At 42.4% G+C, this 17,833-nt stretch overlaps 1 protein-coding gene across 2 annotated transcripts in view; it reads right to left on the reverse strand.

The window, feature by feature from the left end:
• The window catches only part of LOC143345783 (uncharacterized), a 455,578-nt gene extending 446,660 nt beyond the window's left edge, over positions 1 to 8,918 (reverse strand). For both annotated transcript variants that reach the window (XM_076773190.1, XM_076773189.1), the window contains exon 1: positions 5,189 to 8,918. In XM_076773190.1, the coding sequence (XP_076629305.1) occupies positions 5,189 to 8,299 (3,111 nt within the window). In that variant the 5' untranslated portion in view covers positions 8,300 to 8,918. The remainder of the gene's footprint in view (positions 1 to 5,188) is intronic.
• Positions 8,919 to 17,833: the final 8,915 nt, after the last annotated feature.

Genomic DNA, 17,833 nt, shown 5'->3' on the forward strand with positions numbered 1-17,833 from the left:
AGTTTGAATGAATCAGAATATAGGAGAAAATTAGTTTGCGTGAAGTAATTTATGATCAACGGTACTAGACTCCTGAGAAATTTTTACTGAAAACATTCGATTGCTATTAATCTTTAATTGTGGAGAACACTCCTTATTTTTTTTACCTCGCAGTTAGTTTGGTCTCAACCGCCAGGTTCCCAGTACGCAAAAAAATAATTCCTATATAATCGAGCTCGATCGGATAACAATAAAGCCCGAAGTTTAATGCGCAAAACTGCATTCGTTCTGCCGCTCCGCCAATTGGCACAACAATATTGTCCATTTACATGGCTATTACTTGTTTTTATTTACTAATACGCAGTCGACTTTTTAATACCTTTTCAAACGAAGAGCGTGTTCGATTCCAATAGCTTTTGCAACCATTTTACCCGAGAGATTTTGATCAAACTTGCACAGGGTTGTAACGCGACCAAAAATAAGGGATGCACGTTTCTATCGTAACTCAGTATTAAGGGGTGAAACTACCCTCAAAAGTTCAGCCATCTGATGCTATTTTTAAAACTATCGGATATTCAAGGGAGTCTTCCAAGCAAACTCTATATAGCTTTTAGTGAAAAATAATACTGTGCAGACATCGGTAAAAAAGTGAACAAGAAAATCAAAAAATTATCGATGAACTTTCACCGAGTAAACAACATAATTTCCGGTATTACTGAAATTTAAATTATTGTTTTTTTTATATTTTAAAATAAATAAGTAAACATATTAGGTCGGAAAGTAAATTTAAATAGAATAGTACAAAGATGTTTCTTGCGATATTTGATTCACGGTTTCGCTGCGACTCTCAGGGAACTTTGTCTACGATTTAATGAGACACGATCAAAGGGGTTTCGTTCAGATTACGCAAAGTTGCGGCAAACGAAATGAAGTGCGATGGAACAAAATACATTTAAACGCGTAATTGCAGTTATAAATCAGCGAAACGTATTTGAAGAGGATCAGGAAAGATTTCCAGGCAACGCGGTGTGCCGTTTTACGTGATTGCGACCGCTGTTTCGCGTTTTCCGCTCGGCGGTGGCTCCTCATCCCTTTATTATTCTCGTTTTTCCGCAGACCGGCCGCAAATTCAACCGGCTGTTTTATCTGCAGTTATAGAAGCCATACGGCCATGCCAAATCTGATTAACTCGTCGCTGCTCGTCGTTTCGTGCAGCACGATTTTTAGTGGGACATGCAAACACACGGTCCAGCCATCGTCAAAGACATCCAACCTAGCTAGAGGCTGCCATCTATTGTTACCTCGGACTTTTGTGGACCGTAGAACGGATTGTTTTCGGCCTCACCAGCGACAGTTTTCATTTTGCCATTCAGGAAAACGCTGAAAGTTTTTGTTACACCTTCGTGTTGTCCCAAAGTATTCGCCAACGAACGGCTGTGACTTAAAACCGACGCGGAAAGCACTTTACGATGACGTTCTCGAACGGTGAATATCGTGGGCTGATAGTTATTACCGATGGATCGATAACATTTTACCCAAACGCGAATAGAATTTTTATTTAACTAATTCTTACAAATTCAATTTCCTTTTAGCTGACACTAGTATCATTGTCTTAAGATAGTGATGTATGTTGCATACAGTTGAAAGTGATAGTATATGCGGCAGGGAACCATTAGTTTCAATTTGCAAATATAATTCCGAGAGACACGGGGTAGTCAAGCTCGAGTTCCATGAAAATAACAGGATCTTGTGAATTTGTAGAACGCAAGTAGAAACACGGTTGTATAAGTAGAAGGATAGCAAATGACATTAACTGCTTTGAAGAAGAATAATATTCTCTTATGTTTGCGAACGTTGAATCGTATAAACTTCGTAGTAATTAAATTAGAAATACCGTGTACAGAAAGTATATTTTTAAATGAAATAATCTCTGAGTAAGGAAGCTTATTAGAAAAGCTTTCTTCTGTCACTCGTGGTTTTCTTTCATTACTTAACAAGGATTCTATTTTACCTCGATGTTCCGTGTCACGAATTTTATCAAAATCGCGTGGTTGCTTATCATTCGTACGTTTCGCGTCGACTTCTCGATGAGCCGCGGTGTCTCCAACACGAGAAACAGCTATCTACGTCAATGATTAAAACGAATCCGTATAAATGGAGAAAGCGACTTTTGAAAAGCGCGTCCTCTTTCTGTTGACGCTTCCAAAGCATCGACCGGGGTTGATACGATCGAGAAATGGATGCATTCACGGCAGCCATGGTGTTTTATTCGTTTTCTACCCCGAAAAGCCGGAAATACGTACGACTCGAGCCGAAGGAGAAGAAATAGGCGGACAGAAGCGACACTAGCCAAATAAGTCAATAGTTCGACACGTTCGAATGGCTTTCGGCAATTCGCTCGTCGAATCCATTTCGATAGAATGAAAATATATCAACAGCGTCTTAAAAGGTGTTCACCTGGAGCATTATATCCATGAAATTGTTCCCCTGCTACGATAAATCTCTTAAAAAGACCGATTTACCGAAGGTTTGCTTGGAAGTATCGCTTAGAAAGCTTGCATTCTTCGAAATACTCGATACATCGAATAGGTTTTAGATACAATGATTGCCCATCATTGTTCGGTATTCAATTTGCTTATATTCATATTCTATTGTTAAAATTTATCCTGGAACGGATCGAATCAAACTTGTCAAATACATATTCCACTATTTGAGTATACGTAACGTAGGTGTTAAACAATTCCATCCACAGAACTGTATTTAACCAAGCGATTGTTTCCAGGAACTCGACATTCCATCTTTCAGGCATGGGTGCGCGTCCATTAATATTGCAGAAATGTGTCACCAGGACTACTTGTTTCATTTTCCGCGCTTACATTGCTAAGCACGCAGACGAGTGTTGGAAGAACGAGACATTAATTACATTAGAATGAAACGCGCTTGGTTGCCTAGACACTTGGCCTAGCAAGAATCCTCTAGCGGGTAAACGAGCCAGCAGAACCTGGTCAGAAACGGGGCATTCTCTTAACCTTTGTATTGTTGGTGGTATTATAAAGGGTTGCGACAAATTGCCTAAAAGAGAAAATCTTTTCTCGCAGCTGACTGAAAGCTTTACACCTTTGACGACCATTACGCCGGGTGTTTACTTTCGCTATCGAATTACTTTCACCGCGCACGCAAATTGATATAACTAATGGAAATAATTTTAAAATTCTGCATTTCTTAATTCACCTGAAATATTTACAAAAACATCGATATTTGAATCGCAGAGTTAAGTATTTTTTTTTTTAAACAAGTAGTAACTTTCGTTCGTTTTACAGTTTAGTCTTCGGAGCGTAATGACTCTAATTGACCCGTCTCGAAAAAGAGTTTTACAAACTGTAAAAATAGTTCTACCGTCGATGGACCATTTAATTAGATAGAAACGAGAAAAATGGAGCACTTTGTGCCAGGGCAAATCACTTTTGGGTCAGAAGAATCGCGACGCGGGCGGAAACACGAAATCCTTTTACAGTTTCACCGTTCCTTCGATTCACGTGGCGTTACAATAAAATATTCCCTTTCGCGCCGTTAAATCCTTTATACGTTTCGTTCGACGCTTTTGTTTGCACGTATTATCGTTACCGCGACGGAGAGGAAAAATGGGACATTACTGAATTGTATCAAAGAGACTCTCGGAGAGAATCCACCGTCGGGCGGGTTGGGTAACGCACCGTGGTCGGAAATGCGAATTCTCTTTACTTCTCCATTGTCCACCGTGCTGTGATGGGGGTATATTTGCTCTTCTGAGAAAGTAAACTCCCGGAGCTTTTCATACGCGCGCGACTCGAAGCGCTAACCCAATTTTGCCGGGACGACGCCAGCGGAGGTTCGGCAGCTACGTATTCGCAGAGAGAGCCGGTTATTTGCCTTTCTGCACGGCTCTGCGCGGTACCGTCTTTTATGCAAAATATTGGAAAAGATTGGAAACGGTCTGTCTTGGATGGAAGCGTCGCTGATAGTTAACATAATATCATTCCGCCAGAAAATCCGCGCGGTAGCTTAAAAATATTTTTCTGCCGGCTTCCCATCGCGCTTGAGAACATCTCTGGATTTTTAAGAACGACAAAGGAGTCTGGGAAATACATTGCCGTGAGAAGCGATTAGAGAGTGCTTCCTTTAACGCGTGCATCTCGACTATCTCCGTTTGAAACGCTTCGTTTAATATCATTTCTACAAAATATTCTATAATTTAACCACGTCACGAACATTTTATCAAACAAGAAAGTTGTATCTTTGCTTACAATTATCAACATACATTTCTACACAAAGCAACGTAGCACATACAAAAAGATACGTTCTCGAATGAGGTACGAAGAACGCCCCCGCAATACGATATTCGAGCAATCGTATAGTCGCGAAATCTGGGATTTGCGATTCGAAACACGTGACGCCCGAGCGTGTAACGTCGTTTCCAGATGACGGCGGGACATTTAGTTTTATAGCACGAACAGAATCGTCTAGACGGAAAGGCCGACCGTGGGAGTGGAGCGAAAGGTACACAGGGCTAGTAAAGAAGTTTTCAAAGATAACATCGAGTCTGATATATAACGAATTCATTCGACTCCGATGCCGCGGCAAAAACTGCAAGTGGAGATCTCTTCACCGATCCGCCATTCTATCTTCGTCTCACGTTCTTTGGTCGCTCTAGCGTCCGGGAAACGTGAAAGAACTCTCGTGAATCATTCGTCCAAGGTTCGCGAGATTATAATTTTATAAAGAATTATTGGAAACCGAAGAGCGTACTTTGACCGTTCAAGTGTTCCTTATTACGGATCTTGCATTCTGTTTTGCAACCATTAGCTCGCTTTTGTCTTGGCACGCTGCTCGAGATAAAACAAGGTTTATGAAATCCACGAAACAAAAGGTTCCTTCGTTTAGTTAGAAGATTGTTCGTTGGCACATTGCATTGCAACTTTCTCGATGAAAACGAACGATTCTTTCCTCGCTCGATTTTTTAAAATTTTGTTCGACCGCGACAGCAATACAAGAAGGTACTCTTGATAATTTCGTGTACGTTCTAAAAATGAAAAAAGTAATTGCTAAGTAAAGATATAAGAAAATATTGGTAACATTTGTAGATCGTTTTGTACAAATCGCTACGTCACGACTAAGCATGCTTCTAAATCGTGCAAAACTCAAACGCATGACAGTTCTCTGTAGTTCTTACCTCTGATTCCGGCGACTGAATGATCAGGGACGTTCTCGGTGGTTTTTCCGGCGGTACTTTCTTCAAGGTACCCGTGAACGACGTGGTGGAAGCACCGCCGGGCGAGGCTGAAGCGCCTTCGTGGCCGTCGATCTGACATTGAAGCCGATGGAACTGCGTGAACGAAGCGCGCGATGTGTCAGCGCGTTCGAATTGCGGGAGACACGGCAATGGCATCTGTGACATGTTCGGTATCTGAATAGAATTCGGGTCGCCTGTATCGTGTTGAAGCCTCGGCGACAGCTTCTCGCGGACAGACGATTGGCAGGATTGATGATTAGAGTTCTGTGAATAGGAAGCAGTCAATAATGTTTGATGATGACTGTGCGACGGATGCTGGCTTTGCGACGGGCAAGTCTTATCGGTCTGTTCCTGGTGGTTAGGTAGAGAATTCGATTGAACCTGATGGATCTCGTTCCCGATCGCGTACTGCTGAAAATCCGTGGATCTTTGCAATTTATCGCACAGTTGATTCTGCACCTGTATGCTCTGCAGACGCGCCTGAAAGTCGTTTTGTTGGTGCTGAAACTGCGCCACCTTGTCGAGTATTTGATTCTGATTCTGAAGACACTGCAGCTTCGCTTGTAGATCGCTCTGCTGACGTTCGAACTGGCTGAGCTTCTCCGAGATCAAATCGAGGCTACGTTGATTCTGTAATTGTTGCTGCTGCGCTTGCAGGGAATCCGGTTTGTCGTTCTGCGCGTCTAGCTGACTCTGTAGATTGTCCGTTTGGCTTTTGCTGTGAGTCAGTAGATTGCTCGAATGATTGTAACTTTTGCGATGGCTGTGTATTATGTGATCGACTTGATCGATCGGTTTGTTCAGATTCGTATCGCCGAAGTCTGTCACTACCGTCAGCACCGTCTTGGTGTCTAACTTCGCCTCGCTGAGGGCCGGATACTGATGACATATGTTTGGACTGGCTCTCTGCGACGGAACGGTGCTGACCGTGGGTCCAAGGTTGGCCACCGAGCCGCTGATCGGCTGATCGTCGAACTCCTTTCTCGAGAGTTCCATGTGCTTCGTCAAATCGGCGCTCACGTGCCGGAGATGACGACGCTGTTCCATTATCGTGCTCTGACTGATGTTGGGAAGCGGTTGGAAAGCAGATTGCGTCATTCTCGTCTCCTTTCGTTCCTCCGTCTGATGCAAGGGCCGTGAATCTCTTCTTTCCTCGGACTGATTTCTGGAACGCGGACTCGTGGAGAGCATCTGATTCTGCATCATGCTCTTCTCGTGCTCCTGACGTTGCCTTTGCTCGGCCCATATCGCCAGCTCCTGCCTCGTCTTCTCGAAATTCTGATTCACAAACGACGGGCTCTTCTGACCGGCGCGATCCACCGACGCTTCTCGAATCGGCACGAATGGCATCGGCGATCTTCTAACGTCCTCCATTCTCTTCCCTTCTATAGTCATAGGCGATCTCCTGTGCTCGTCGAAGTAATCGGACCGTCTGTTTTCTTGCGGCATCGCCGCTCTTTGATTAGGGCTGACGTTACCCCATTCTGGCTTCCTATCAGCCCCTATGCTCTTCCTATTTTCCTGTCTCGTATCAAAAGCCATCGGTGATACTCTTAAGCTCGTATCCAATCGCCTTTGATCAGGCGGGTACACTTGATTGGCTTCGACTCGTTTCGGATCCACCATGGTACCGGTCTTCCTGGCCGGTATCAATATTTCCTGATTCGTATCGCCCGGGAACGTGAAAGTAATCGTGTCGTTTCGCCGCGGGAAGCTCGACGTCACGTCGATGGAAATAGATTTTCTGTGTTCGGGTCTGGCCACGTACAGCCCGCAGTCGGTGGCCACGGCCTCGCAAATTTTTTCCCGCCCCGGCGGATCCCCGTTCGTGTCCACGTACAGGCCATCTTGCCTCGTTCGTGGAGTTTGATTGATGGTCGTCAGGTATCGTCTCTCCTGGCCGTCGGCGATTATCTGTGCACCTTGCACGATGATCGCCCCGTCACTACGGTGTATCTGATCCTGCGGAGGGTTCTGATTAGGATCGTACTTTGGCTTCTGCATGCCCGGTACGTCGACGCTCGCTGACTTCCTGTGACCGGTGTCGTGGGTGATCTTCGAGTTGCCGCGCGGAGGAACCATAGGCTTCGGTCCGCGACTCGGCCTCTCGGTCGCCGCGATGGCGATGCCGTGGGCCACGTTCTGGGCGATCGGTTGGATGATCGGTTGCGTTTGATATTGCCCCAAGTCTTGGGAGAATCTCTGCGGGTTCGGCGACTGCTGGCCGAACTGTTGCGTGGGATACATCCCTGCGTGAGGAGTGTAGGGAACGGCGTTCATCACTGTTTGAGGATATTGGCTATAGGAGTATTGAGGCTGCGTGCCGAATTGAGCGTAACTTGGCGGCTGAGGCACCACGACTCCCGAGAAGTATGGTGGCTGGGGACTGGCTGACTGAGAGGGTATATGTGATCCGTGTTGAACCGTCACGTACTGACCTTGGCCAGCGAACACTGGATTCGTTGCGCCTCCTTGATACAATGCTGGATCTCTGTACGTGACGTCTCTGGTCACGTAACCAGCCCTTTCGGTGTACTGCGCCTGCGGAGGGTACATTTGCGGTCTTATCTCGAACTGATTTCGTATCTGGGTGTACTGGGTTTGATCGTAATCCGGCACAAACTGAGGATGCGTTTGGACCAGTAGGGTTTGTGTGCTGGTTTGAGAAACGTGTTGAGTCTTCTCGATGGCCGGTTTCTCTTGGGCGTTGTATTGTTGGGGCGGGAGTTGTCCGGTTGGTGGATGCCTGTCTTCCGGGAGACCTACCACGGATTGCCTTCTGCCACCCGGATATTGACTTGCCTGCTGAGTCTGTTGGTGTTGTTGATCCTGATTCTTCCCGGTAGTTTGATTCGGTTGAGGCTTCTCTTGGACGAATCTGTCGTACTCGAGGGTTCGGTTCTCGAAGCCATTCGACAGATCCTGCTTCGCGTTGTCGGCTGGCGGCTCCGCCCGGCCATTCTGACACGTCGTCTGTTGATTTTCCATCGTCTGACCGGCTTGGTTCTGCTCCTGGCTATCGTTCGCGCCACCCGACCCGGACTGCGACATGTTGGCGGCCCCCACCGACGGTCGTCCGCCGATGTAGCCGAGAATTCGCCCCAATCCGCACACCGTGACGACTTACCGAGCAACTCTCCGTTGGAAATTTAGATCCTCGCTCGAACGTAATCGTCGCGGATCGCGTTATTGCGCCTCGTGGATTTCGCTAGGTCGACTCGAGGCATGTAAACGCCGATATCGTCTTGTCTGACTCGCGTCGATCCTCTAGAATTTATAAAGTTTCTTTCGCTTCTCGGTTTAAATTGTTTTTGTACAAAGTGGATATAAATATCGACGAAATTCCATTAAAATCGGTAGCCAGACAGCTTAATTTTATTAATAAATTCTTTTCGTCGGTGTTTCACCGCGTCTCTTTCGCAACTGTCCTGTTTGCTTTGTTAATAAATTGCAAATTTAGCGAATAACTTCGTGCAAAAATTTTTAAGCGTTTGTACAAGTTGTTCTTTGAGCTCGGGCCTCGTATTTCTCGTTTCCCGCTGCGCGAAAGGGAATACGCAATTGCGAACGTAATCTCTTTTATTGCATCCTTTTGATTCTCTTTTTTTTTTGTACAAGCCTACATCGGAAAACAAGCAGTCCTGTAACCTGGTCTTGTCTGCGATACTGTTGTTACTTCATGGTCTTCTTGCCACGAGACAACAGAAACGGCATTACGGAGGAGGACTGTTTCCCTTTTCCCCTGGTTTCCCGCGTTGTTCGTAAATACTCGTCGCGATGAAACGGCGCGTCTGCACGCAAAAAGTCGCTCGTATTTCTAGATTCGTTTTGCTCGTTGTGGAAGTCACTTCATGGAACGCAATTTAAAAAGCTCGTCTGCTGTCGTCGGTTACGATCCGCTCGACTTTCTGTTAAAATATTGAATCCTCTGTGTATAATTCGACGCTTGGATTACACAGCGGTTTGCGGTGGACACGTTTTAAACGATGTAAATATTTACTCGGTACGACGAGATTAATCGGTGTAAATTCTTCGAAACGTTATAAAACTCGTTAATTCGTTTTTGATTCTCGGTGTTGAGCTTTGAACATTTTTGATTACGTTGGGCAGTTTCCGTTACAGAATTCGATAGTTCTCGCTTCTCTTTTCGTTGATTCGGGCAATGATTTTATGATTGATTTCCTCAGACTGAAAGACAGCATTTGATTTTCTATTCGTATCCCGTTTAGTCCTTCGTTTCCATTTTTCTATTTTACATGAGTACGTGGGTATACATTTTTATATAGTTTCTTAGGGCGATGTCGGCGTATACTTCGTCGATAGGTAATCGGCAGAATCGATCTGTAAGAGAAGGACATGAAATGTATCCTACTTTTTTATAGTTTTATTCAAATTGTCCCCATAATATTCGGCGCTGTGTGAGACGTACGTTCGGAGAGTAATCTTTTCTACTAAAATCGGTCACCTTACGAACATTTGTACACATCATATATCATGAAAATGTTATGTTTCGTTGTGTATAAAATTTGTAAACTTTTCATATATCGTGACGTTCGACTTTCGAGGCGTCGAAAGAGTTTGATTAACAACGGGAAGTTCGACGTGGGTGGAAACTGTCGAAGGAAAAGTTGGAGCAAACATGTACGCGCGCATTCGGAAATTTCGGGGTCTGATTTTGGGCAAGCGACGCGTCGAAGCACTTATTCGCGAGCGATAAAAGCTGTGTTTCTGGCAGTGTTCGAAAAACGCTGACAATCCATGTTACAACTTATCGTACAATGACAGCGCGGAACAAAGCATTCGGTGCTTCGTGGGCGATCTGTTTTACTTTCAGGAGTGCGAATTGTTTTCGTGATTTCCCAGGCGCCTCGTGATCACTTAAGTTTCTGGAAGGCCATCTTTCATTGCCGGAAAGTTACTTTGCGGGGAAACAGAGACGCTGAAAATATCTCACTGTCTCGCGGTGAACCATGTACTATCAGCCCCGCCCGTCTCTGCGTTTACTTTTATAATTTCTCTACGGTATTTGGTCGAGAGGAAAACGAAAGAGTTTATATTGTTACGTCGTGTGAATATGAATCTTTCGTAGTGAATCGTATTCGATTGGAGGTTATTCAATCACTGACAAATTTCTTATATTTTCTTTGTATCGGAAAATCTGTGATAAGAATTTTATATAAAAACATATACATTATTCGTAAAGGGATTTTATACGTTTGACTTGGAAAATACATAATGGATTAAGTAACTTCGATCCAAATGAAACGTTGTAGATGCAATTGCAGGATATTTCAAGACATAGTACAACCTAACCCAAACTTTCCCAAGAGTGTCGAGTAGGTCAACCAGAATAGATACGTACTAGGTGAATTAATTCTCTATTGCAATAGACGTACATAGAACAAACTACCATTTAATGAAACAATAATAGACCTCCGTTTCGTATCTTTATTATTATTTACTTTTGGTCGTGGAGCTAATTTTCACGTTTACGTATTGACTGCACGTGGAAGGAAAATTACCATAATAGTTCCTTCTGTACCATGCAACAACTGTTTAATTCTTCTCGTTGTGCTATTACAGTTTTCAAGATACTTGATGTGCTAATTGCTACTGTTTCATTCTGTACATTCCAAATTCGAAGATGTAGGTGTTGTGCAAATTTAGTCCTTCTGCCCGCAGGGACTCTGCGCTACCTTGGCCTTGATGGCTACACCCGCACATCTAGCGACACCCCAAAACATACACGCCACCCCTTTGCAATTCAACACTATAGTAGGATTAAGCTGTGGGTCGCACAGATGCAACAAATTAGTCTTTGACCGAAACCCGGGCAAGTGCATTCGACCAGTTCGCATAAAGGGATCGTTGATTGGATATACCTAAAGTTTCTCGGTCTATTAGACACGAAAACTAACACTGAAATTATTTCAGTGTTGTTTCTACCTCGATTACTCGATCAATAATTCCATCGTTAGATTCAATTATTTACTATTAAACATTCGTTCGTATAACAATTTTTTTATAAAAAGAATTTTTCGTATTTTGACGCTACTAAATTTCCACAAGAACTTCTCGATTTTCGATTCGCGTGCACATTTATATCATTTGGCTAACCTTCTTTGTTTGCTGGTAAATACGCTAGAGACGATTCCCGGATATCCCGCGGGACGTTCTTCATAGTAGAGGAGCAAGCAATACTGAAAGAAGCAGATCTCCGAACGATAAAAGGCGAATCTTTTCCATTACTTTAAACCAACATTTCCGCAAAATCGACAGTTTCGGCTGCGTCACTAATTCACCGATTCGCCATCAGCTATCCATTGTGTATTGTACCAATCGTTCCAAATTGCTCTAATTGCGCCACAGGACGTCGCGTTTCTCCGCATTATTTTTACATCCCCGTGCGTGTACGTTTCGAAACGAAGCGAGACACGAAGACATCACAGACTCGTTAGGACTGGATGACAAACAACGTAAAAGTGTTCCTTTGGACGTATCTCCGAGATATTTTCCAGACGCTGGGGGAAGCAAATAAATTGCTTTCCGTGCATCCACATACTTTGTCTTACTTACTCGACCAATATCTAGATGCGTAGATACGCCTGGAAATGTACAGAATGTAATATTCGCTTTAAGCATCTAAACACGGTTGATAGAATCGCGTAACAGGATTGTATTTTATGGAAAAGGTTCAGGGCGTTTTCATCAAGCATTTAAATAGCAAAATTTAATCAGTTTTCTTTTCGTTAATTTATATATCCGTGCTTATATTTTTTTCGTCGGTTGAAAGCCACTCTTTAGCTCTTTCAAACATTTCTCGGTAGAGTTTGCTTCGTTTCTAACTTACAAAACATGGTAAAATGTTTCGGCCTCGCGTTGCTATAAACGTGATGTAAACGGAAGTTAGTTTACGATCGAATCTAAAATCTTTATTTGCCACTCGAGAATAAAATTTGTCCTACTTTGAGAAACGAGTGCTACATGCTTGCAACGTTGATGGGACCCAGCGAAGGGATAAATACCATCGAGAGGAATCTTAAATGTCGCTCCTGCTGACGGACATTGAGTTACAACTATCCCATTTCTCGCTGACTATTTCCCTCGAAAGTGATTCAACAGCAATCGACAATCTATCTCGCTCGTAGTTGATGAGAACGTGCAGTGAGGAATTTACAGCGCCGGTCGAGGACAATTCCTCGTAAACCGAACGACCATCCGACGCTATCTAGTAACGTTGCGGAATATTAGCTCGTTATTCCGTTAAAAGGCTCACTAACGACCACGATTTGGGAAGCCATTCGAAGAGAGACGATCGGAAGTCGTTATAAGGCTTGAAACGTAATGTCCCAGCAGAATCGAGAGCTTACGCGTCTAATTAAGCCATCTGGCCGCGACTCTGCATTTTCCTTTTTACGATACATTTCAAATCGTCTACGAAGACTACCTTAGATCCCAACTCTAATTAGATTTCTTTAAATTTGCAACAAATTCAGAAATTCTTTGGGCGTGCTGAGTTGGTGGCTGTATTTTACTACCTAAATACGTAGTGAAATTTAATTACAATGTATAAACATTTTACTATATACTTTTCGTATAATTATATGTTTATGCATTTTCACATTTAAATTCGCGTCTTCGAGCACCCCTATGCTCGGGCTTGTTCGTTTAATTAAAGCTCGAGAAAGTCATTACTTATATTTTCCGACACCAGACATTGCCACTTGAGGTGGAACGACGATAGAACTCGAGTAACGAGATAATCGATAATTGCGTTCACTGGATTACTATTCGTGCTTACATCGAGGTACACCGATACCACAAACTTTCCGTAAAATCCATTTACACGACAAAACAGTGCGGTGATTTCTATATTTGCGGAAAACACGTCTTTGTGCATTCTTGTGTTTTTAATTGGAGAGAATGAAACGGAGTGTATTAAAACGTAACCAATCCTTGTTGCTAAAAAATCCACGAAGTAACGAAATACAGTATTAGCGAACAAGCATTGAACATTTTCGACGGAGCAAGATCTGTTCGTGAAATTTTCGTTGCAGATTTAGTTAACTAGTTATCCGATTAAACTAGTTAGTATACTTTAAGCTGTGTTAAGTATGTATTTTGTAAACCAGTTAGTCGATAAGGATCGTTGATTCCTGCGAGGAAACTAAAAGCAGCCATGTTTCCTAAGGCTTTCGGTACGATCCTAAGTCTGCTTTTAAAGAATCGTATAGAACAAACCTAAATGGAGTACAAAATGTTGTTTCTGTGCATTTCTATTGCTCTTGGTTTTTTAAAAATTGATACAAAAGCAATTGGAGGAGAAAATTCGTGTTTAAGTATCCGAAAATTGACATCATTAAACGATTGTTAAATGATTGAAATACAGACAGGGACTGATTTTTAAGGATATTTATTCTTGTCTGAATTCGTATGAGGTCTAGCAAAAACTAAACAAGACTGAACAATTAGTCTGCGTAATACGCTCTCCGCAGTTAAATGGATTACGTCGGCTTTTGTTGATTCAACAAGGACGCGTTTGTCCGATTCCGGTAAATAGTCTTTGTTTTCGGTCCTTTTTCGTAGACGCGTATTGTCGTGATTGCCCGGAAAATGCGAGATAGAAATTTAAAACAGCCTACTAACGTGAAAATTTTAATCGAATCAAACGAAACTGCAACCAAAGGTATAATTAATTTTGATGAAAATGTTTGAATTTTCATTATGAAAAAGAATTACAACATTTGAACACTAAGTTTTGGTAACTTCGAGAAGAAATAATATCTTAAAAAAAGAAAATACACACGAAGTTCACGCCAAAGATTTTAATCGACAGGCAAGAAATGAAAAGTTGAAACAAAAGGAGCGAATAATAACGGTGGATTTTCCTTCTGACTTTGTACAACTTTGAATACTAAAAAGAGTTATGGAGGGGACCTATTTTGACGACGTCGAGGATATAAAGAAGCGTACGACGGAGCTCCTGAGAAGCATTTCCAAATACAACTTCTAAAAATGTTCTTAACCATGGAAGAAGAAAATGGAAAAAGGGAATGAACTACTTTGAAGCGTACAACTTTTGACTTCTGTAATTTTTCAATAAGGGAACTTTCTCCCGATGCGAATTCGTTTCTTTTCCCAGACCTTTTGCTATCTATCTGTATGGCAGACATAAATTAAACGAAAGATAAAGAAAAAGAGAATCTTGAATTTACCTTGCACGAATATTGCACGATTGAAATGCAGTATCAAGCAAGAATTTAAATGAAAAAACCGTAGTTTCTGCAGCGTGGAAGAAATTCTGATAGATTAAAAGCAAACTTCCAAAAGCGCAACGAGCCTTCTTGTTCTTTAGGAGGGCGATTTTCTACAGCATGCACGAAGAAATCCATATCGAATTATCGAGTTGTCATTCCTGGGAGAGAGTTCGTCGGAAACTGACAATAACGCGAGGTCATGGAATGGACCGCGACCGAATTACACCAATTTCCTCGGTCTAGGTACAGTCGTCTGGCTATCAGGAGTGCGATCGACTGCCGCGATGCATCGGGATCAATTGAAATCGGCTTGAAATCCTATTACTTGCCAATACTACAAAACACGGTGACCCGGTTATTTCAGCATTTATTTTGAAGGACTTCCAATTTCCTTGCATTTATCGAGGACAATAAGATATTCCCCGTACCCGTTACAAAGCGTACAAGCAATTCGAGTATCGATAACTAGATTCGAGCAACGGTTGCGTTGCTTTTGTCATGAAAGAAACATGAAATCGAAAATATATAACAAAGTACGGTCGGCACGATGCTTCGTTTTCGAGATAACCGAATTAGAAAATTTTATTTAATACTTTGTCGGTGGGATCGATCGTTGCAATTACTGGATTCGAATTCTCGGCACAAAGGATATTTCATTATGCATTTTGATCCGTCGATCGTGTCCGCTCGAACAATAGCCTCGAACTAAGCACAAAAGTGAGCATACCAAATTTACTGAAACCACGTAACCGACGTGTAGTATCGCTCAACTCTAATTGGCGTAAAACCAAGTTCTGCCAATTATCGCGTCGAGTACTGCGACCGATCCGAATCGATTAAAGTTGCCTATGGATCGGTTCGTATAGTACGCGAAGTTAATACGTCGGACTTAATTGGCAAACTAACCCCGAACGACTGTACGAAACAGCGAGAAAGCGTTGCCGGTGGCCTGGTTGCTGTGATTTAAAATCCACCAACGAGCCAAAACGTCTGGTTCGTCGTCTCTGGATCCTCTCCTATGCAGACCGCAGCGCAGACCTCCAGGAAGGGGGCGGATAGGTAATATCTGTGCATCATCTCGCGCGAACGTCTGCAACCCCTACATAGGCGGGTGCAGAATGTTGGCGTACAATCTACGGTGGAATGAAAATTCCAAGCTTCCTGGGGACCAAGTCTACAGAGCGCAATGCCAGCGATAATGATGTCGATGCTGCCACAACCCTGGATAGTCTACAGATTTCGTCGCTGTTAATTTGTGGTTCGTTTGTAGGTATACTTTGCGCAATACGAGGATATTGCGGCCCAGTCTAGTAGGATCATGTTATTAGAAAATATTCTTGGTATATTCCTACCTCGGGGAATTTTTCTAGAGAATTTACAGGAATTTCAATCGTTCGAGCACATAAATTCCTGAATTCCTTCGCATGGTTTTCAAGTAATTGGTAGTTATTGTGAGGTATTCATGATTATTACGGTTTCGTATGAAAAATCGTTTTAGGGGATGTAGAGAAGTCTATATGAAAATTGTCTTTAAAAATTCGTCGGGCATACGTACGATTTACTACTAGCTGGTTGATGCGTCTGACTATTATTCGTTATTTCTACTTGCATCGATGTTTTCTGTCATGGATGGTAACTTATAATAGTATTGTCTCTTTTAAATTGTTTTAGTTAGAAAATTAATAGAAATCACGTAGTATCATACTATATCCAATGTTTAAAACTACATTAACCAGTGAATATACAGAGTAGGTCAATAATATTCATTTATTTTTTTACTATACTTTAATGTGCATTTAGACAATTTTAATGATCCTCAGTTTACTCAGTTATGAATATTATATTAATGTTATGTTAATCGTGTGTAATTGTTCAAAGAAAATATGGTATGCATCCACGTTCGTCATTTTTGTCTTGGAAGTTTGCATTTTTATTCCTTCCCGAGTACCCATAGCTACGTTAGGGTCTTCTGATTTCCATATTTATCATACTGCTAGGAAGTTTCCTCCGTTAACTTTGTACCAGGCTTGAAAACTTATTCCCTCCGGACGGAAGGAGGCATCGGTGTAGAAACTCCACTCTATTTACGACGAGAAAATTAAACAGGACCGATCGTTCGTTTCATTTCCTTTTCGTAGGAATCGCGACGAAGCAAACTCAGGAAATACATTGTCGACGCAAAATTTACGGTTTCTTTCATACTTTTGTAAAGTTATATAAAATTCCGTTTGGAAATATCACGAATCTCTACGTTTTATTCGTTACTTTGGTTACGCTAAATCTTGAAATAGAAACGTTTCGTCGCGACTTTCGTCTACAATTCGCAATACAATTAAGGAAACTTGGTGCGATGCAGCGAAAGTGTATGTAATTTAATTCTAAGAAAGTTCATGGTAGTCTAATTTCATGAAAGTGAGATCCGTAGAGAATTGTGTTTATCAAGAAACATACTACTTTAAGTATCAAATTTAATATTAAGTCACTTCTTCATCATTGAATTTTAAATACATATATGTATTATCCGTCTCATGCTTCGTAATTTCAACAACTACGTTGTCTATCAACTCGGCCACGATATATTAATTTATATTATATCCACTCCTGTAATTTCAATTTTGACCTTTGTTGAAAATTGAGGTACAAAACAATCTTGTTGTATCCATCAGCGTGCAAACGACGTTTTAATGTAAAGCGTAGCTCAACAAGTTTAATAAGAGCTGTGACTCGAACCTGGATAAGCGAGTGGCACGGATGAGACCTAGCGATTAGGCTATCGCATAGGACAATAGTCTAGTTAGTGAGTGTCATCTGATACTGTCGAAAGCAAGCGAAACTGTGAAAGGATGAGAAGGACCGACGTTGAACTGAATCCAGGGATCTCATTTAATTTGTCGAGCTATACGTACCGCCGGGGCTTGTAGAATTCATGGATTTCGTCACAACTACGGTGCCACAAAAATCTATTGTTCGCGATAGAAAAAAAAAAGTACAAATTCAGGCGGACGTAGAAAAAACTCACGTATTGTCCGAGAGAGGAACAAGAGTGATACACAATGGGGAGAACAGAGGACGGGAAAGTTTTGCCAACGTGGCCCGATTCGTACGTTAGTTTTTATCGCCATTAGCCAGGCATTCGTTACTGGCCACTTATTTTCGTAACCGCGATCATTAAAGAGGCTCGTCGACGACACTTGACCCCCTGGCGGTGCCGCAACAATTCGCACGCCGGCGCGAAAGAAAGCCAGAAATATGGGGATTAAAATTGCAGAACGTCAAACGGGAGTCCTTCCAGGTGAAAAGGGGTCAGCGTGTTAACGAAAGAGAGAGA

Source organism: Colletes latitarsis, chromosome 9 (assembly GCF_051014445.1).
Source record: "Colletes latitarsis isolate SP2378_abdomen chromosome 9, iyColLati1, whole genome shotgun sequence".
Taxonomy (NCBI): domain Eukaryota; kingdom Metazoa; phylum Arthropoda; class Insecta; order Hymenoptera; family Colletidae; genus Colletes; species Colletes latitarsis.